This window comes from Drosophila sulfurigaster, chromosome X (assembly GCF_023558435.1).
Source record: "Drosophila sulfurigaster albostrigata strain 15112-1811.04 chromosome X, ASM2355843v2, whole genome shotgun sequence".
Taxonomy (NCBI): domain Eukaryota; kingdom Metazoa; phylum Arthropoda; class Insecta; order Diptera; family Drosophilidae; genus Drosophila; species Drosophila sulfurigaster.
In genome coordinates, this window is record NC_084885.1 from 22,034,400 (window position 1) to 22,056,027 (window position 21,628).

At 37.0% G+C, this 21,628-nt stretch overlaps 3 protein-coding genes across 12 annotated transcripts in view; all 3 read right to left on the bottom strand.

The window, feature by feature from the left end:
• Positions 1–3,351: 3,351 nt before the first annotated feature.
• On the bottom strand, positions 3,352–4,024 carry LOC133848104 (uncharacterized). Its single transcript, XM_062283496.1, has 2 exons — positions 3,874–4,024; positions 3,352–3,807 (listed from the first exon to the last, which is right to left on the bottom strand). Exons 1-2 carry the CDS (start codon positions 3,877–3,879, stop codon positions 3,514–3,516), a joined length of 300 nt encoding a protein of 99 aa, XP_062139480.1. The 5' UTR covers positions 3,880–4,024; the 3' UTR covers positions 3,352–3,513.
• A 2,498-nt stretch (positions 4,025–6,522) lies between these two features.
• LOC133848101 (uncharacterized) lies at positions 6,523–8,232 on the bottom strand. The gene is made up of 2 exons (XM_062283492.1): positions 7,844–8,232; positions 6,523–7,761 (listed from the first exon to the last, which is right to left on the bottom strand). The coding sequence occupies exons 1-2, from the start codon at positions 7,847–7,849 to the stop codon at positions 6,664–6,666; spliced, it is 1,104 nt and encodes a 367-aa protein (XP_062139476.1). The 5' UTR covers positions 7,850–8,232; the 3' UTR covers positions 6,523–6,663.
• A 9,198-nt stretch (positions 8,233–17,430) lies between these two features.
• The window catches only part of LOC133847590 (phospholipid-transporting ATPase ID), a 38,958-nt gene continuing 34,760 nt past the window's right edge, over positions 17,431–21,628 (bottom strand). For 9 of the 10 annotated variants that reach the window (XM_062282749.1, XM_062282746.1, XM_062282748.1 and 6 more), the window contains 6 exons: positions 21,455–21,606; positions 20,531–20,754; positions 19,834–20,163; positions 19,522–19,770; positions 19,246–19,362; positions 17,431–19,181 (listed from right to left, as the gene is read on the bottom strand). In XM_062282749.1, coding sequence (XP_062138733.1) covers positions 18,774–19,181; positions 19,246–19,362; positions 19,522–19,770; positions 19,834–20,163; positions 20,531–20,754; positions 21,455–21,606 — 1,480 coding nt within the window. In that variant the 3' untranslated portion in view covers positions 17,431–18,773. The remainder of the gene's footprint in view (positions 19,182–19,245; positions 19,363–19,521; positions 19,771–19,833; positions 20,164–20,530; positions 20,755–21,454; positions 21,607–21,628) is intronic. The other variant, XR_009895176.1, reaches the window with a different exon arrangement.

Here is a 21,628-nt window from a genome sequence, read left to right on the forward strand (position 1 = left end):
GCTTTTATATTCCCCAAGTTGTAACCACAAGAAGAAGCAGCGGCAGAGGCAGCGACAGCAGCATTATCAACAGCTGTGTAAAAGCTCATCATGATGTTGGATTCAACGATTCGAATTAGCAACGCAATCGACGCAAGTTTTCGAAGATGAAGATGAAGCCCAGCCCGAGTTAAACAAAAGCATTTCATTAACATTTAACATTTGCAAAGGGCCATTTGATGATCATGATGATCATTCAACTCCAAACAACATCATCATCATCATTATCACGATCATAGTATCATCACGAAGATGATGCAAAGTCAACTTGTCTGTTGCCCATCCAATGTATTTATTTCGAATACCCGGCTTTGATTACAATGGAGTGAAGTCTGCGTGTAACTCAGTGTTGGATCCGTCAAAGAAAGCAAAGTAACTATTATTAATATTATTTTCTTTAATATGTATTACTAGAGAGAATTCTGATATTGATAGAGATATTTGCTATATAATTTATATGTCCGTCTGTTTGAACAGCTAGAACTCATAACACTTAAGATTGAACGCTTATAAATCCGGTCTTAAAATTCTAACACAATCCTCAAATCGTAGAAACAGAATATTATTAATTTAAAAAACGTTAAGAATGCATTACAGATATAATATTGAAGGTTTCGAAATTTTATTATATTATATTTTATGTGACAAACTTAAGGCACACTCCATTTATATTTTGTGCCGAATTTAGGAATACAAGAAAATAGTAATAATAATAGAAGATTCATTCCGATCGCATAATAAACTTGTAAGTCATTGCCGGGTGTCTCTCAGTCGAGCAACAGCGAATGCCGCTTTCTTACATGTTTTGTATAGAAGTTGCCGCCGTTGTTGTCGCTTTCATTTTCATTGGGGCCGCGCCCACTTTGCATACGCAGCGTGTATTACACACGCACACACATGCGAGCACCTGCATAAATATCGTTATCGATATCGACAGCCATAAGTATAACATGCATATCGAGCTGTTCTTCATTTCCATTTCCAGCCCATTGCCTTTGACACTTTCCAGTTTTCGTGTAAAGTGCGTAAACGTAACGTAACGAAACGAAACGTAACCTCACTGCAATCTGTTTAGTTTGTCTGCATTTCCGAAATTCCGAAAGCGGCCTTTTTCTGCTAATTAGCATGAAAATGAACTGACCGTGGGCCATTGGTTTTGCTTTTGCATTTGCATTTGGCTTTGCTTTTCGCTTTTTTGGCTTTGGCTTTGCGTTGCCAACTGCCTGATGATAAGACATCAACAGCAGCGCATCGATGAGTGTCATATAGCGCTCCCCCTCACACCCTTTGCAATTTGCATACTTGCCTCACACACACACACATATTGTTTGTCTGTCTTTTCTATCTTTCTGTCTGGTTGCTGCTGCTGATGCTGCTGCCCACGTGAACCATCAAAAGCATCAAAGCGCTGCTGACCAAACCCACAAAAAGATAAAATACAAAACGAAAGAAGCAGAGGGAAAAAAAAGAAATAAATTGTATATTAGTCAAAACTCTCCCAACTCAATCTCAATTTCAGGCCATCATTTCAAGGTGAATCGAAATGGTCTTTGTTCCAAATGTCTGCATGTGTGCGTATGTGTGAGTGCACGTGTATGCAGTTGACACTACTATCCGTGTTTGTGTGTGTAGTAGTAGTTTTGTCAACTGAGCTATTAAGTTGACTTGCCAGCCTGGTTATGTAAAATACCAAACAATTAATACTAACATTGTCAAATGCTCATAAAACTCATTTAATCGCTCCAGCTATGCACACACCTATACACGTGTGTGTGCGCGAGTGTGTGCTTGTGTGTGTGGTAATTGTGTGTGCCAATTAGTGTGGGAATGCAACTGGCAATCTGCAAACTATTCAACGAATTTGTCAACTCTTCAAAGTGCTCACAAAAGATCTCTTTGGCCTGCTTCGCATTTCATTGATAAGCTGACGATGCAGCTTGTGTTGATGCTGCTTCTTCTTCGTCGTCTGCTTTTGTGGAACAGCGTTAATCAAAAATGTGTGCGGAACACATGTAAGTCTGCACTTTCAAATCTATTCATCTAGTATTTTTTTCACATCATTTTTAACTGCTTGTTATGAAATGACAAAATTGAAAATTAAGCTCTTGTGGGAACTTGCTGTTAACTCCTGCACTGCTCAGGGCTGCCAACTCCTTTTAATTTTTCCACGTCTTAACTTTCTTTATGTCATTCCAAATATCAGTAATAATAAAGTATTTGATAGTTTTAATAGATTCATTATTTAGAACAGCTGTTTTAAGTAAAATTATAAATTAAAATATTTAATAAAAAGAAACATTACAGCAACAAATTAAAATCGCAAAAAAGTGGCATTACAAATCTATTTCATTTTAAAAATTAATAAGTTCGATAAATGAATTAAAAGTTTTAAAACAAAAAAGTCACATAATTTCATTTAAATATTAATATGTTAAGAGAATAAAAGTTTTAAAAGTTTTTGTTTTACATATGTATTTATTTCATTTAAAAACTTAATAAAGTAAATAAAGAGAAAAAAGATTTTAAAAACAAGTTTGAATAAGTCAAAGAATATATAAATTGAAAGCTAGACGCTTTAAAACAAAATAATGAGACTACAAAACGAACAAATATTAGAGCTGAAAATATATTAAAGTCATTTTCATGATTACGTAATGAAAATATCCATTTAAGTTGGGTTTATTTTTTTTATATTTGCTTTTTATGCATTTAAAATATAAAAGAAAACAAAATCATCTGCTCTATAGCTGTGTTGTTATACGAAAAGAACAAACGTTTGAGTTCAAAATATATTCAAGATGTTCTCATGATTACTTTATGCAAATATTTATTAAAGTTATCAAAGTTCTTATATTTTAGCATTTTATTTTTATTAGATATAGTTTAAATGAATAAATGAATAATGTATTTCTTAAGCTCTGGCTGCAAAGGCCTTCCGGTTATTCTTTCTATTCATTTAAAATAGAAAAGAAAATTGCCTTTTACAAAAAAATAATAGCTCTATAGTTAAAAGAGCTGCTTCGTAATTTGTTCTATAGTTATTGTTATATAGAGATTGTTATATTTTCACTCCGTTTCTTGTTTGAACGATTCTTGGGCGTTGGAAGCTTGACTAGTTTAGAGTAGATAAACGGACTTGGTCTCCTTGCTGATAAGAGCAGAAAGTTTGTATTCGTTGTCGAATATTTTACGAGGAACTTTAGTATACGATCTTAAATGATCTCTAGAAATCTTAAGCGCTGTTAATATCCACATGTTTGCTACAGATGTTATTGGAGTAATCCTTTTGTGAAATAATACGAGAGTTTGTAGTTAGGAATGTACAGATTTAGGATTTATTCGGGAATTGTAATAACACAAAAAAAAAATGTAAAAAAAATAGTTGATTTGAGAACATTATTCGTTGAGTTTTTTGTTTGTCGAAGTTAGGTCCAGTTTGTTGAATTTGAATTGGATTGAGGATCGAGGAAGCGTTTATTTCTTCTGCTTCAACCAGCCGCCGTAGGCGAGAGGAGACTCGTAGACGGAACCGATGGAGCCGACGCGGACCACAGAGGGGCCAGCGACGTAGGCGGCCGGACGGTGGACGACGGGGACGGCAACGGGCACGGCAACGGACTCAACGACGGGCACATGACGAACAACGGGCACATGACGGACAACGGGCACGTGACGGACAACGGGAACCGATGCGTAGCTTGGACCATAGATGGCGCTGCTCTGGCCAAGAGCCAAGCAGGCGGCGAGCAACAGGCAGGCAAGGAAGAACTGCGAATTGAGGACGAAGATGCGATCAGAATTTTGATGGCGATCCGATTGTGATTGTGAACTCACCTTCATGTTGATTGGATAACTGAATGATTTGTGTTGATTGGCTTTGGCAGTCACTGGGTTTTTATACCCCACAGCAGAAAGACAGACAAGACAGAACCTTGTCCCCGACGATAACTGGAGCAGCAACAAACTCGCAGCGCTTGACAGCCAAACAAATAGAACGGCATTTCAAAAATCGACAAAAAAAAATAAAAATAAAAACAAGCAACCAAAAACAATATTGTTCAAATGAGAATTGAAAAGGCGTTATGTAAATTGCGCATACGTATTTTGTGTCGATTATAAAGGGAGGGATTTAGATGTTTGGCATTATTATTGAAATTCCATATTTGCAGCTTTATGAGGCAACCAATATTCAAACAGAACAATGAGAACTTGTTCCTGCAAACAATCCACAACAATTCGCACTCAAATGCTCATCTTCAACGTCAGAAAATCAAACTGAAACTGAGACCAATCGAGCGCCTCTTGATTGATTCTTTTCATTGGTTAAATTTATCGAGACTTGGGTTTTTTATTTTTATAATTTCAATAGTGTCGAGATCTATCTATAGACTCAACACAAATGCAAATATCCATTGGCCCCCGCCAACTACAATAATAACTAGTCTTTTTTTGGCTAAGCTTCCCCATATGATTTCATTGCTTACAAACAGGTGACAACAAAAAAATAGCAGTCGAAGATCGAAAAAATCGAAAATCGAGAAATACAATAACTTTATAAATGTTATTTGTTTGGTGTTTTTGTTTCTTTCGCTTTTGTTTTCTTTTGTTTGACACTTTTATGCCCTCTACCCATAAAAGCTGTATAAATGGGGCATCATAAATTTTTGCAAATGTCTTAAATTGTTGAAGCTGTTGAGAGTGTTGAGTATTGAGTATATCTGCACCAAATTGGGTATATTAGTTCTATACCTAATTGCTTTATTTGTTTTCAAATGTTTTGTATTCAAATTCAATTTAAAATTTCTTCTAGAATTCATAAATATGTCTTCAGCACATAAAATGTTTTTACAGGGCATCGTCTAGTCGTTCAGCCCGGAGTAAACAACGCGTTGTTTAAATTATGTTGCGGCAACTTGAAGTGTTGCATACTTTTTCGGTCTTCGGTGTTTCTCATCTATTGTGTAGGCTGAAAGCGGAAGTTTTGTTTCATAATAATCATAATCATATTTCGATTTCTATATCTCTTTTATATAATATCGATTTCTTTATATATCTCAGTTTGTATCAATGCTTAACTTTCGCATTTTATTTGCGAGGGTATGCAAATGCACTTTTAATTAATTTCTTTCCATTTTTAATGTGATCTGGTAAATTAACAAGAACTCAAACTTGATCGGACAGTCGAGAATATATACATATGTATATATATCTATACTTATACTTTGGGTTAATCCAAATGAAACTTTTACTCAATACGACGCCCATTCCGGAATTGGAATCGTTAAAACAAGTCTCCATTCATTTTTATTGAAATTGTATTTTTTTTTTATTTAAGTGCTTATTATCGAAATTGTGTTTCGCATTTGAGTGGGAGAATCATTAAAATCGATATAGATTCACATGAATTCACTCTGTGCATAGCTTTGCCGTTAGTCGCTTATCTTCTGACGTAGTGTTGATTAATTATGCACTTACTAGTGTTGCCAAAGCGATTAAAAACGCACACACTTTGCGCTTTAATGTCAATTCTGTTTAACTAGCTAACAATCATTTGCAAATCACTTCAATAAATTATCTCACTTCGATTGTGTGACAATGATAGAGAACTGCTGATCATTTATTTTTAATCCACTTTATTTGACATGTTATTTCTATGTTATGTCACACAAGTGGGTGTGACTTTCTAATAAACAAAACAAAGAGTGCACGAGATTAAACAGATTAATAATCAATATTTAGGGGCAAAGAATTTCAGCATTTATAATCTAAGGTATGTTGCAGCAAACTCTTTAGAACGCTTCTAAAATATTGAATGCTTTAATTGTAATTTCGGTTTAATCGCTTTATAATAAACTTTGTCGATTATATTTGTGTAACAAATATATGTATTTGCATCAGTTGGTAATCGCATTAATTTCTTTATAATTAGTATCAATTTCATAACGAATTCTCGCAGCTGTTTCCTCAACTTGAAGAGTTGTCGAGGGGTTTCCACTATTGTTTTACGTAATGAGTTTCACATTCGACTTTGGGTCAGTTGTAGATTTTGATTTGTTGTTGTTGTTGCGTCTTCTCTGGCTACGACACAATTCGAAAAACAATGCGGAATCAATTTGAAGTCACGGCTAGTTTCACCTCTGACTCTGACTCCGACTCTGACTCAAAGAGATCTCCCGAGATCTCCATATTTGGATCTACTACTCAGAGAGCTCAAGTGGTTTTGAGGCGGTCGCTACCTGATGCTCCCCCTCTTCCCTCTTCCCTCTCTCCCCCCTCTTCGGTCTATCTCTTCACTCTCTTTCTTGGCTGTCTCAAGGGCAATCTATGAAAGTTTTATGATATAACTTTTGGCAGCAGCCCCCACAACAAGTTACCAAATTAGCTTGCCCATTGTTTTTGTTTTCGATGCTGAGGAAAACGGTTTTATAATAGTCGCTTTTTTTCAAATATTTATAATATATATTTATGTTTATTGATTAACAAATAATTTAACAATGATTTCGCGATGATTTAAGCCTAGTAAAAAAAATATGGTAAAAAAAAAACAATTGATTTGGTCTAACTAAGTAGGGAGAGGAGGGGAAAGGAGCGTCTCCCTCTCTCTCTCTCTCTCTGTGTCTTTCTCTACCAACCGGAGCTACCTCCCTGACTCCAGCCACCGCCGCCTGAGCTGCCTCCTTGGCTCCAGCCACCGCCTGAAGCGCCACCCTGACTCCAACCACCCGAGGAGCTTCCTCCCTGACTCCAACCACCTGAAGAGCTTCCTCCCTGACTCCAACCTCCCGAAGAGGCGCCTCCCTGACTCCAGCCACTGCCGCCAGCTGAGTTCGAGCTGCTGCCGCTGCCGCTGCCGCCAAAGAGACTCCAGAGGCCACCGCCTCCTCCCTGACGCTGTTGCTGCTGCGACTGGTCGCGGACTTGCATCACCTTGAGGGTGCCACGTTGCACCACATGTCCGCTGTTGAAGAAGGCGCCTTGAGCTTTGTCCGCACGCATGATGATTGCTTTGCCCTTCTGGCCGAAGGCATCAATCAGCTGTCCATTGAGGGCATCCACATTTCCATAGCCACCGCCTCCAGAGGAGGAACCGCCATGACCCAAAGCATCTTCCTGGAGCACAAGTTGAATGATTTGCGGGAGAATGGCATTCAGCTGATAGGCTGAAGAGGAATGCGAGCCATGGGAATGGGAGTGGGAGTGGGAGGAGCCGCTGCCGTAGCCATGACCTGCGGCATAGGATGAGCTGCCATAAGAGTAGCCACCGGAGGAGCCGCCATGGTAAGCGGTGGGCGCAACGGACGCGGCGGGCTGTTCGATCACCTTGTAAACCTGTTCGCCGTAGCTGCCGTGACTGTGACCGCTGGCATAGCCGTGACCGTAGCTGTGACCTGCAGAGGCACCACCGCCTCCGTGTCCGTGACCATGACCATGTCCATGTCCGTGACCTTGTCCATTGCCATCTTCGAGAATGATCTTGATGAGCTGCGCGGAGCCACCTCCGCCACCGCCGCCTCCTCCGTGACCTCCATGTGAGTAGCCATGACCATGAGCAGATCCTCCTCCGCCGCCACCCCCGCCGCCGCCATGAGGTGTTGCTATGACATTGTAGGTGGTCTTGGTTTCACCTCCGCCTCCTCCACCTCCACCTCCACCTCCGCCGCCGAGCAGCGACAGAAATGTGGCATTGCAGACGCACAGCGTGGCCAACAGACAAATGAAGATCTGCAAGAGCAAGTACATCATCGTCGTCATCGTCGTTAGCATTGTAATCCACAAAAAAGGAGCTCGTTCCCGCTGGACTTACCTTCATGGTGCTTTACTCTTTGTGTTCTCTCTCTCTCTATCTCTCTCGCTCTCTTGTGTGTGGAAACGCTGAGCTGTGCTTCGCGCTGTTCCTGGTCAACGAATGATGCCACTTCCCCGACTGAGCTCAGCTTTTATACAACGTCCATCAGCAGTCGCAGCCATAGATGCGGCTTCCGCCAATATTACCGTTAAGAAAAGGGCCGCCGGGCGTCCGGCTTCAACGCAACGCATTGCAGTCGACAGAGGCAGCAACAGCAACAGCGACGCCGACAGTGGCAGTGGCAGAGGGAGCAGCAGCAATGGCAGCAGAAGCGACAGCAGCGATGTCGCCTCGTGAGACTCTTGGCGGGAGCTGAGATGAAGAGATGCAAAGAAGCAGACAGAGATAGCAGACGAAAGGGAGAGACGGAGAAGAGATATGATGAGGCTGCGATACGCATGTGAATGTAGTACTATGGAGCGAAGGCACATATTTGTGATATTAATCGGCAAATGTAAGTTGCACAAAAGAAATGATTTATTTATTGATCTAGTGAGGGGAAAAATCAGCATCACCTTTTCTGCTGAAAACGTTTGACCAATTTAACTTTTATTACATTAATCAATCACTAAATTATACATGAATAATTCTCTAGCGGAATTACAGTGAAAAAAACATAAATTTAAAAAATAAGTAATGATTCTTCTCATAGCTTTGGATTAGCACTATATTTACAGCTAAGATTGATTTTAAAACATTTTTCTGTTGATTGATAAAATATATAAATTCGTTCATTTTTTATTTTCCGTAGAAATTCGTCTATTTTTGCAATAATTTTAAAACAGAAAACTAATTTAAAAATCATTCTTAGCTCTAATTAAAGTGTCAATCCAAAAGCTACAAGATTCATCTTTACTTAAAATAAAAATATGTTTTGTTTTGTGTTTTGATTTTTTCCATTTTCGATAGAGTCACACGCTACATTAACGCCAGAGAATTATCCGTATAAAAAGTGAGAGTATAGAAAACAAAAAAGTTTTAAATATGGATTTCATTATATTTTGCATTCATTGTTTCAAATTTTAAGAAACTAGTTTCATTCTAGATTTATAATTGTTGAGTTTGACATTATTTTGCTAAAGATTTAAGGTCTACCATTTCCTAAATCACTCTCATAACGTTTCATTACCTACAAAACCATAATAGATATTCCTAAGATAATCGAAAATGAGAGCTTCGGTGTAAAGTAGTAACTCCCTTACCGAACACCTCTATTAACCGGATATGCCTCCTAGCGAAACTTTTCTTAAAGCATTTTCAGCTGTCCCCTCTTTTAGCGGGATACTTCTCTTGGTGAACACTTTTCCTGAGATATTTTCAGTCAAATCCTTTATTAGAAGGACACTTCTCCAGACAAACACTTCTTTTATTCATTTTTTTAAGCGGAGCTCTCTATTAGTCGGATACTCCTCCTAGCGAACACTTCTTCTGAAAGTTGTTACTCAACAAGTGTCCCTTCAAGATAATAATTGTTGATCTCTGCGTTAGGAATTATTTTTGTAAAGAACTTAGTTCAGTATCTTTTTTTGTATGAATTTATCATCGTTAGCGCAATCAAACTGAATTGAGTTCAGTAACTCGGGAAAACTCTTGCCTAGCTTACAAGTTATCAACTAATAACATATTTTTAATATGACTAGCTCATTGTGCACTTGTGCCCATAGTACACGCGTTGGGAATACGCATATGACGAATATCAATGGGCAGTGGGAATTTGTAGCATTCGAACGAAGCGAAGCGAACTGAACCACGCGCTTTGCTAGCTGCGATTGCTCAGCTTCCCCCGTTCCCTCTCTCTTCCCCCTCCCATAAGTCTACTCTCTTGGTCAGCGAACAGCCTCAAGTTTAGCTTCGTCATCTTCTTCAGGTTGAGCTTTTCTCATCCGTGGGCTTTGCCACAGAGTTTTGGCGTTTGCCTCTTGTAATTCACTTAAAATATTTGAAAAATGAACAACAATAACAACAACAACAAGAGTAAGAAATGGTCACAAAAATTTTGTTGGAACAACTCTTGTCGCTGCTCCTCCTCCTCCCCCCCCGCTGTTTGCCACTCACCTCTCTAATTTCATTGTACAGGGTGTTGCAGCCGGGTGATAATTGAATAACAACGTTTAACGGCATGCGAAATTACATAAACAAAATCGAGCAGTCGATTAACCACTGATTGTAATTGATAAACAGTTTTGATAGCACATTAATTGATGAGCAAATTAACTGCACGAGTTCTCTTTCATTTTCATTACATACTCAAAGACATATTCATTTTATTATTATTATTATTTTTATTGAAACAACGAATACAATTTCTTATTGCAATGCCTTTGCATATTCATTTTATTTATCGAATATATATGAATAATAATAATAATTGAATTTTATATGACATATTTATTTCACATTTACAACTTCAGTAATAACCACCATTTGTTCATCAGTTCTTTCTCTTTTGAGAAAACGTTTAAGAGCTTAATTAAACAGCAATTTCAATGCTCGAAAGTCGACTTAATTGAGTACGCAGCATAATCGTTAAATCAAACACAGTTTGTTGGGTATTAAAAATGAATTAATTGTGTGCTTGGTAACAAACAGCAAAAACAACGATAAAGTGCACCCTGTATTTGTTGTTTTGCTTGCTGGTTTGTTTGAAATCCCAAAATATGCAACAATAACATAAGCATTAACGCATCTCCGAACCAAGCGACCCAAATCCCCCGACCCAGTAAACCCCCCTCTCCCCCACCTCTTCCCGTCTCTCATCTCTTTCTTCTCCTCCGCTGCTTCGCTTTGCCGTGTCGTTCGTTCGTTCGGTTCCTCTTACAACAAATTGACCGGCTTTTTGCATATGATTATCGATTTGAGCGTTAGCTTTAACTTTAACTTTAGCGTTATGCTGCTGTCCACGCTTACTGTACGATATACCCTAACTGCTGTGCGTAGGGTATGCTCGAAGTGCTGAAGAACTTGCCTCGAATAAGTACAATATAGTATATTATTATTTTTTGCAAGTATGTAGTTTAGAAAAGATTTATAACGCATTATTGCAATAGACAAATTATTGTATTTCAAATTTTCAGCTGTCACATTTAAATTAGCACTACTATCACAAATACTTGCGCCAAAAAAAACAGCATCCCAAATAACAAAAAAAATACCTCCTTGTGCTAGAAGTATGAGGTTTGGCCCGAATAAGTTTTTCCCTAAATGAGTTATTATAAAGTAATGTTTCAGTTACTTAATTTAGAAATCAAATCTAAAAAAACCCAAAAAATTAAAAAAAAAAAATGAATTTTATAGAATATTTATTACATTCCTTGTTAATTATATGATTTAAAAAAATAGGTAACAATACCCATTGAATATTTTAATTTATTCTTAGATTTCGGTATCGTAATTTATGTACAAGTATTTATGTTATTTGAGAATAAATATAATTTAACTAAATTTAAGCAAAAGAAATAGTTCAAGTTCATTAGATAATTCTTTGTTAATCTTTTAAATATTGATTTTATTTATTTAATTATAGCTTTGATAACACAAATAATTTTTAGTAAATTTTCACAAACGTATACAAAAAGTTCCTTAAAAATATCCGCTTGTTAGGTTATTTGATAGTCGGCGTTGTGGCGCATGCGTGTGGCCCTCATGTTTATGTTATTATTTCGATGTTGTTGCAACAGAAAGCAACTCGAACAGTTGTCGATTGAGCCAATCTTGGTATATGTTTTTTTTTTGTTTCTTTTGCCACAACATTTTGCTTCAATTCAATTCAGTTCCACAGTTTAAGATGAGAGACTGTTGCAGTCGCTGTCGACGTCGACGTCGCAGTCGCAGTCGACGCTCGATTATATCATGACAAGAGATTTGAAATTTGTTTAAGTTAAGTTTTAAGTGTGTGTGTGCATTTTTATATAAATTATTTAATGCGCATTGTTGCGCATATTTAACTCTAGCCTATTTCCCCTCCTCCACTCTCTTCTCTCCCTCCCCTCTCTAGAGTTGTAGCCAAATTAAAAGCGATTGGCATTTTATCACTTGGTATTTTGTAGACAGTGTCAAAGCAGCTATTCAGCAACTTCAACTTCAGCTTCAACATCGATGTTGCTTTTTGTTATCAACTCTTGTTGTTGTTGCTGTTGTTGTTGTTGTTGTTGCTGCCACCGTCATCGTTGCATTTGCAAATAGTTTTGTCACTCGGGTTTATGGTTGATCAATGACCAGCATTCCACTTCCTTGGAATTTGTTTACTTTTCTTTTCGATTTCGATTTTGATTTTTGTTTTTCATTTTGTATTTTTGCGTGGGGATCGCACTCAACTTGACTTTGTTGTCGACTCATTCTCAATTTATTGATTCATCACTTTGTGATTAGTGATTATGCAATTACAACAATTGACAAGCCGAACAATTACTTACATTATGTTTATTATGCTCATTATACTAACGTTTCGTTCGTTTTATTGCTTCATTTCACGTTTTTCCGCCTCTTAACTTGAACTTGGATCCCAGCAATTTAACATTTATACGCTTTGCCACCTTTTCGATTTCCCTCTTCGTCTCTTTCATTTCGCCATCTCAAGCGTTTCACTTGTTAATCTCACAACTTAGCGTAGCTTATTTTGTGTGTACAATTTATTAGATTTATTTGGATTTATAGGATGATAATCATCAAGTGATTTGCATTCTTCAATCTTTCTGAAATTCTTGCATTTTTGATGCAACAGTAGAAATAATATTTACGAAAGATTTCATATCATCATTTCCAAATATTTTTATTTTATAAAATATAACGAAAAGAATGTAAATTAACCAATATAAAACCAATATCTTCACTTTTCTATATTTTTGGCATTCTTATCGCATTATATTATTTTTATTTTAGTTCTTATTAGCATTATATTTCGTAGACTTTGGATTCATTTATTAATAACATAATAATAATCAAGGCAATTATATTCCAAATTAACCTTTAGTACACTATACATTTTTTAATCTTATCTTTGGTGTCATTTTTTTTTTTGGTATTCTCGTTATATTTTATAGATCAGAAAATAATAAAAAATATTTGGGAATGATTATACCAATTCTTTCCAAATTTTTTTATTTTTCTACTCTATGAAATATACCAAGCAAATTGCCAAAAAAAATATAGGGAAGATAAGATAATAAAATGAATAGTTTTATAAAAATATTTGGGAATTATACCAAATCCTTTGCAAATATATTCTTTTTTTTATTCATATTTTGCAAATATTGTTATTTATTCTGTTCTCTATACAATCTTAACTATTGCTTATATCACACAAAATATTCATATTCTAATTGTGCAGATTTATTATTTTGAAACTAGTCTTGATTCTTTTTATTTTTGTTTTTTCTAGTCATAACAATAAAATATTTTTTAAATCATTTAAATTAAAGGAGAACTAATATTTATTAAATCCCAATTGATTTTTTCTTGTTTTTTTTTTCACAATATGTATGCACTTAATTTTTGTTTTATTCATTTATTTTATTCTTTGTTGAGATTTTGATTTGTTTTTATTTATACAAGTTATTTCTTGTTATTATTTTGTTTGTCTTTATACCATCTTAATTATGACAATTAATTGATTATAAATTTAACAAATTATAACAAGAATTTATTAAAAAATGATTTCCTGTGGACGATATGTAAATTTGATTTTGTTTTGTTTTTATTTATAAATTTTTTTTGTTAGTATCGTTTTATGTATGTATTTGCATTATCTCTTAATTATGTCATTTGATTTATTATTGATTTAACAAATGTTATAAGCGATATATGTTTTATAATTTACAAAGTAAAATTGGAAATACATTTTTATGAAATTCTTATTCTATTATTAGAAAGTAATTGCTTATGCCATTTTTACTTTGTAAGTAATAAAACATATATCACTTATACAATTTGCCAGCAATTACTTGTCATCACTCGTCCCCCCGACTGAAGAATTGGAATTCGGTTGCCCAACCAGCAACTTAATTATAAATTTGAGCGATTCGTCATGGGAATTAGCTTATCAAATGTCGCATGTCGCATTCCAAAAATTCCCCCTCCACTGCTCTCTCCCCTGTCTTCACTTCTTCTCTTGGTGTATGAATTATCTACTCTCTGAATTTGGCAACCGGAGAGTTCGATGCGATCGATTTTAGTGAGCTACGCCCATTTCTCAATTTTTGGTCATTTGGTTCGCGCGCCACAGATTTCCGCATTTCGACAGTTTCCAAATGCTTTACATACTCATATATCATCCACTCACACACGCACACACACACACAGTTGCAGTTCGGTTATATCACCGTAAAGATACGTTTTATAGATTTCAAATCTAAAACACACTTTATGTTGATTTACCAAATTCAAATTCATTCATAATTGTGTTGGCCAATCATTCAGCAACGTGAGAGACGAGACTCTTTTTCCCTCCTCTTTTTTCGACTGCTCCCATCTAAATCGAATGCCGCGATGCCTCATTATAATTATAATTATAATCATAATCATAAACTTAATCATAGGCTGCCGCTGCCGCTGCCGCTGCCCTAGAGTTTGCTTTCGGCCATGGAGGTGCCAGAGTTGACACATTCACAAAAAACGCAATTAATTGCAGTTACTTTTTTGATGTAATGTTTTAATTATTAAACAATTGAGCCTGACCCTCAAAACCCGAACGAACCCGTTTTAAACATACAACAAGATAATTTACTATAATAATAGTTAAACTCTTTTTGCCAAAAAACTTACCAAGAAGGTTGTGCAAATCATAATGAAATCAAATATAATTTGCTGCACATCAACAGCGCAGTTGTTTCTAAATTTATTATTTATTTATGAATTTAAAATGTTTAGATATAATTAAAATGAATACTAACTCTATTACTAAATCACTGGCTATAAAGGCCTTCAGCTTGGTTCCCAATAATATATTCATAATGCAGTCTATAAAGATGGATGATAACATATTTTTATGTTTGCCCATTTAGTGCATTTACCTTTTTCGCTTGGCAGTGTATAAAACTGGTATTTGGCAAACTATCAGCTTAAGCAGCGGGCTTATCAAATTGATATTAATCTGTTTTTCTTTTTTATCATCTTCAGTTCGAGTTCGACACGTGAAGCTTTAAAATATCCGGCAGGTGCATAAGCGGGAGACAGAGACAGAGAGGGAGAGGAAGAGTGACAGCGAGGTGTGCCCCCGGGATGATTACAAAATGATCAGCTAATTGGTTTGCGTGGCGATGGCCCATTAGACGCTCCGCTGAGTTTTCTATGCTCTGCCATTGCATTGGGGTCTTGTTAATGCGGGACAGCATTTGTGGAGCTTAATATTCACTTTAAATAACATTTACTCTGCGATTGTTACATTATTTTAATGATCGTAAACATATTTAATTATAGCACTAAAGAATTTAAAATTATTTATTTAATAAAAAATAAAACGACGCTTTAACAAAGCGTAAGCACAAAAGCAAAGACTTATGAGAACACAAATAGCATAATATGTTAGCAAAGGTAAGTAATGAAAAGGATGTGCTATATCCTTAATAAAAAAATAACATAAGTAAGGAACATGTTTTCGTTTTGTAACCATAAATCTTCTAACTTTAACGGTAACTAGTGCAATCGATTGGCATTCAACTATTTCATAGACAAAATTCCAGCATTTCAGAAACTCCACCGTTTCTCAGCCAATGCTACCGTCGAACGTCAAAAACTCTCACTCAGTAAGTAAAATACCAGGCAAACATAAATTAACAGCAAGCAAACGCTTGCTTATTTAGTTACGCCATCTATTGCCCAATTGTGGAATTAAATTTTGAATTTGCACCATCTATCAATTACCAGGCGAGCAGAAATTAGCAGCAAGCAGATGGACAACTGGGCGCACCCTCAAAGTATGCCACAAAAATTTAATATTTTCTATAGCGCGCCAATTTCAAAATTCGAAATTCAAGCAACCGCCAAAAACATCCGTTAAAATTAAAAAAAAAATTTTTTTTTGTTTATTATTATATCGATTTGTTTAGAATATTTTTATTCAAATTTTTAAGGATCTTGCAAGGACTTACCTTTTTGTAATCAGGATATCAAGTTCTGTCGATTGCTATCCATGAATTTTACAAAATTTATCTAAATTTATCCTTCGGCACAAGGATAGCTCTTGCGTATGGAAACCTATTGATACACTGAAAAGGACAAAAGTCCTTTTCCGACTCGAGATAAGATTACATTTTTGATTTGCGGATATCTCGGTAAAATCTTCTCTGATCCTTGTGGGTTCTGTGTCAAATGAAGTCCTTTGATAAGAGCTATCCTAGTGCCAAAGGACATTGAAATCGTCCTGCTGATTCCCGAGTTATCCTGCAATTTATAATTTTCACATTTTTCGTTTCGCGCCCAGGCTGAAAAATTACAAGTGTTTTGATGGCAATCGATGGAGTTCGTCCTTGCGATCTTAGCAATATATGTCCTTTAAGAATCGGACAGGATATGGCCGAGATATAGCCTATTTTCAAAAAAAAAGGCCCTAGTTGCACCCTCAAAGTATGCTCCAAAAAATAATTTTTTTTTCTAGTGGGTCTAGCGCGCCAATTTGAAATTTAAGATTAAGAACTAACCGACAGAAACTTACATAAATCCGTTGCTCGTCACTTCATGTAGTTGTTGCCAACTTGTTGGTCGCTTGGATTTGCCGTGAACGGCTAAAAGTTGCCAGCTCAGCAAGTAAAATACCAGGCGAACAGAAATCAACAGCAAGCAAACGCTTGCTTATTTTGTTACCCCATCTATTGCCCGATGCTAGAATTAAATTTTGCATTAGCGCCATCTATCGTCCTACCTTTCTACTGAATTTTGAAACGACGCACCCTCAAGGTATGCTACACGAAAGTGAGTATTTTTGCAGTGAACTGTGCGCGCTAATTTAAAATTAGAAAGTTTGTTAGCTATATCTCTGGCAAATCCAGGAAGATTTTGCCGGGAGCAAACTTTTTGTAATCAGAAGAGCTTGCTCTATCGATTGAAACCCAATTTGATTAACGAAAAATATTCATAATAAAAAAACAAAAAGATCTTTGAAAATAGTTCGCATTTATTAATCATTTAAAATGTTTGCTTAAAATAGATTTGTAATCCACTAATTTTTTAGTTTACAAAAAAAAAAAATACTTTTGAACACACACACACACATGCACACACACAGACATAAGTAGGTCACACACGTTCAAATATGAAATAGATTCAACAAATATATGTACTATATTTCATCAACTGTATCGATAATAACATGCAAAAAATATGCTCTAAATAGCGAATTGACCAAGTTTTGATAATTTTGGTTTAAAGTAAGTTTCGTTCCGCATCAAAAATACCTATATGATCGTAATACCTTATAGCTAGCATATGTTAAATATAAATAGATGTATGTAAGTTCCTTTCGCATTTCGTTAAGCCACAGCCCAATTGTTTTCCGCTCTCTTCTAGAATACATCTCGATTAACCTCAGCATATAATACCTTTTGATTTTCTCATCTTTTTTTTGTTTTGCTTGAATATTTGTTGTGTGTGTTGCAAAAGCAATTAAGTTATACACACACACATACGCACACACACACAGATATAGGTGTACGGATAGAGATTGTGAAACTTTGATTTGGGAACTTTCAGAATTCATTTGGTTGACCTTCTGTTGATTGATTTGGGGAGAAGAACACACAAGTTAAGGGGGAGCGGTGTGTAAGTGTAAGTGCATTGAGTGTGTATGTGGTGTGTGTGTGTGTGTTGTATGACTGTGTGGCATTTATCTACTAACAGTTAGTTAACTAGAGATTACAGCTTATATCGTAAGTTCAATTGGCCTGTTTTTCTTTAGGTTAAGTTTAGCTTAAGCTTAAGATTAACGTTCTTCCACGTTCTGCGCGAATCTTCATCGCTCTTTCAATTCCCTTTCTTTAGTTTTGTTTTTTGTTTTTGTTGAAAACACAGCACGACATTTAACAATGATTTAAGTACACTTTCAGTTTCTCAATGGTTCTGTTTTAGTTTGCAACTTAAGCTAGGCACAATCACGCACAAGCATGCACACAAAGACAAAGAGGGAAATAGATAAAGAGAGTGAGAAAGAGAGAGAGTATGATGAACAGAGGTAGGGAGGGAGAGAGAGAGAGCGAGTGGGCGCCACTTAAATGCAGCCCAACAAGCACACAACTATCGTGCATACTATCGCTAAAACTATCGCTCAATAATCTTTAAGTGTATATCTAAAATTCGCAAATTCACAATAAGAAATTATTTCTAGACTATTGCTGCATATTGTTACGATTATAATACGCTACTTTGATTAAATTTGATTTTCTTTTTGGTATATTTGAGACTACAACCAGAGAAAACAACCATGTAATACCCAATCTTAAACGAGCAATAACAAAAAAAAAAAAAAGTGTCAAACTATGAAAACTTAAAAAATAAATCACATTAATCACATGCAAATACATGAAATACTTTTAGTTAATGCTACAAAACTGAAGCCTAAGACAACCGACTAACTAACTAACTGACTAAAAATCTTATAGAGGTGGGCAGTGGGGGGTGGGGGCGTGGCAGAAGGCGGTGGTAAGAGTGTGGAAATACGCAGCGCATTGCATAACGCATGGAAATGAGAGTCGGAATGAAGGAAACGGATTCACATTCACACACACGCACACTTAAACACTTAGTATAAGTACTAAAGTAGTCGGTAAAGCTAATACATTTGTTGTTGTTATTGTTTGTTTGTTGTTCTAACTTAAAATCGTTACAAGTTTGCTTTGCTTTTACTTTGCTTACTATGATTTTTGGTGTTTCCTTTGTTAAGTTATCGTAGTTATCGATTCGCCTACAGATTAATCGTATCCAAATCCTGACAAGGTGCTCGAGGACTCATGTCATCGGTGCCGGCATCGCTGCTGCGTCGTGTATCCCCGCTGCCACGCCCATCGCCCCGGATGTCCGCCATGGACGAGTGAATTTGTTGCTGATTGTTTTGATTGTGTCGCAGGTTCGTGTTGTTGTTATTATTGTTGATGTTGTTGCCTTGACTGTGATTGTGACTGTTATTGTGATGATGATGCGGATGATGATGGTGATTCGGACCGCCGCCAGGTGGCGCCTGCTTGCCATCAGCCGAGCCAATGTTGTTGTGCAGCGCCTGCGTCTTCTTGGTGCCCAAACCGAGCGGAAACGCAAAGTCCTGCGGCAGCTTGTGCATTATCTTGCCCGACGTGATCAGCCGGCCAAAGCCCTCCTGCAAATAGACAGAAAGAGAGATGTGAGTAAAGAACTAAAAGATGGAGAGAGGGATCGCTCACCTGATGGGCAAAGGCGTAGCCAGAGCGAACGGAACGACGACCGCGCCGCGACGAAGGCGTGCGACGCACATCGCTTGAGACCCGCGAATGCATCTTCTTCAGCGACTTTTGACGGATCTGCCAAGCAAGAAAGAATTGATCAGTAACTTAGTATAAGTATTAAAGTAGTTGGTAATGAAAATTCATACAATAAGAAATAAAACATAAAAATCTAAAACCGTAAAGTAAAGCAAAGCAAAGTCTCAGCTTAACACCAAACTAAGCATAAGCGCTCACCTTGTCGGACAAGCTGGGATGGACGTCTAGCAGATAGAACTTGTAGGCGAGTACGGGCGCCATCAGCATGACGACAGTGATCAGCATCGTCACCCAGAAGGAGACATCCTTGATGGCCTGCGTGAGCGACCCTACGTACGGTCCACCGATGACATAGTTGTAGAAATAATCGAGCACAAAGTACCAGATGAGACTGCCCCATATGGTCACATGATTCACAATCGTCCAGTACGAAGTGTATAAAGCAATCTGCAATGCAAACAGGTTAACAACAAATATGTAAATGAAGTAGAAACGCTAGAAAAAACTTGCCTGAGCTGTGTTGTCGACAATGAGAATGGTGGCAACAACGGCGCCGAGCGTCATGTGATCTGAGAGTATGTAGCCATTGTGGGAGACGCCATCCTTATAGACGCCATACGGTATAAGAAACAGAATGAGCGATGTGAAGGCGCCATGGAGTACGCTGTAGATGAACTCGCGTATGTTGAACAGTTCGCTCTTGAGACCCGGCGTATACAAACGCGGATACTCGACGCTGTTCTTGTCCGACACGTCCTGCTCGAAGACGCCCAGCGCCAACACCGGCAGCGATGTGTAGAACAGATTATACACCGATATGAACATCGGATCGAAAACGGTCTGAAAATACATATTCATATTAGAATACACATCGTTTAAGCAGGCCATCCACGATAGAATTTGTTCGAGAACATGTTGTCGAGCATGAATTCCATTTGCAAACATTTCTCGCAAATATCAACGGGTATCAGTCTCAAGAAAAATTATTTACAAATGATGTTCGTGCGAGCATTGCCATCCATTGGTGAACATTTTGATTCGAACACAACGAAGACAGAATCATTTATATTCTCTTCGAACACAAAATCAAACATGGAATGTCGAACCGAACACAACCACCAACGACAAACATTTCGTTAAAACACAACATGTTTTCGAATAAATTCTATTATGTTGGCCTGCTTTACACATCACTTTGAATACTCACCTGCGCACTGAAGCCACAGAAGAGCGAATACCAACAGTGGCAGAGCGTAAATGCAAAGTTCTTGTAGAAAAAGTAGCGCAGAAATTTGCACATGCGATAATACGACCAGCGACCGTGGACCAGCAGCAAACGCTCCAGATAACAAAACTGTGCGATCGCATAGTCGCTCGATAGCACCGCCTGCAGTCCCTCCTGACCAGAGATGCCCACGCCAATGTGAGCAGCTGGGATGGAGAAAAGAATAGAATATTAATAATGCAATTTCAAAATCAAATATACGCTTGTGCTTATTTAGTTTAGCTAGGAAAATTTATAAACTCAATAAATTAATAAGTTATTGCATCATTTTTATCTAGATGCATTTCTTAATTCCTTTTCTATCATCTCTTTTATTATTATGAATCTTCTTTTCCATATCTGAACTTAGCTTGCTTTACATTTACTTCATCGTACTATCGAATAACTCCTTACTTAACCAATTTGTTTAGATCCCTTTTCTGTCATCTCTAATTAATCACAGCTTTTTCTCATCGCTAAGCTTAGCTTGCTTTACATTTTACATTTCTTCAATCTCTCAATCTCCTACATTACATAATTCTTATCTAAACCAGTTTCATTTTGATGAGTTCATTTTTCTTTCATCTCTATGCTTAGTTTGCTTCACATTTCTTCGATCATGAAATCGAATATCTTCGCTCTAAATCAATGAATAACAGCTTTTTCCCACCTTTAAGATTAGCTTGCTTAACATTTTACACTTTTCCAATCTCTCAATCTCCTTCTTGCTTTAAATTTTACATTTCTTCAAACACTTAATCTTCCACATTATATAATTCCAATATTAAGCACCCTTTCTATGCCATTTCGAATTAATCACTGATTTTCTCGCATCTCTAGCCTCAACGCGTCAGCTAGTGTGCTCACCTTTGATCATGGAGACATCGTTGGCGCCATCGCCTATGGCCAGGGTGACGGCATTTTTGGCACGCTTGATAAGTTCGACGACCAGCGCCTTTTGCAGCGGCGTCACGCGACAACAGATCACCGCCTTGCACTGCGAGGCAATGTCCAAGAATCTGTGAAGTGAAATAGACGATA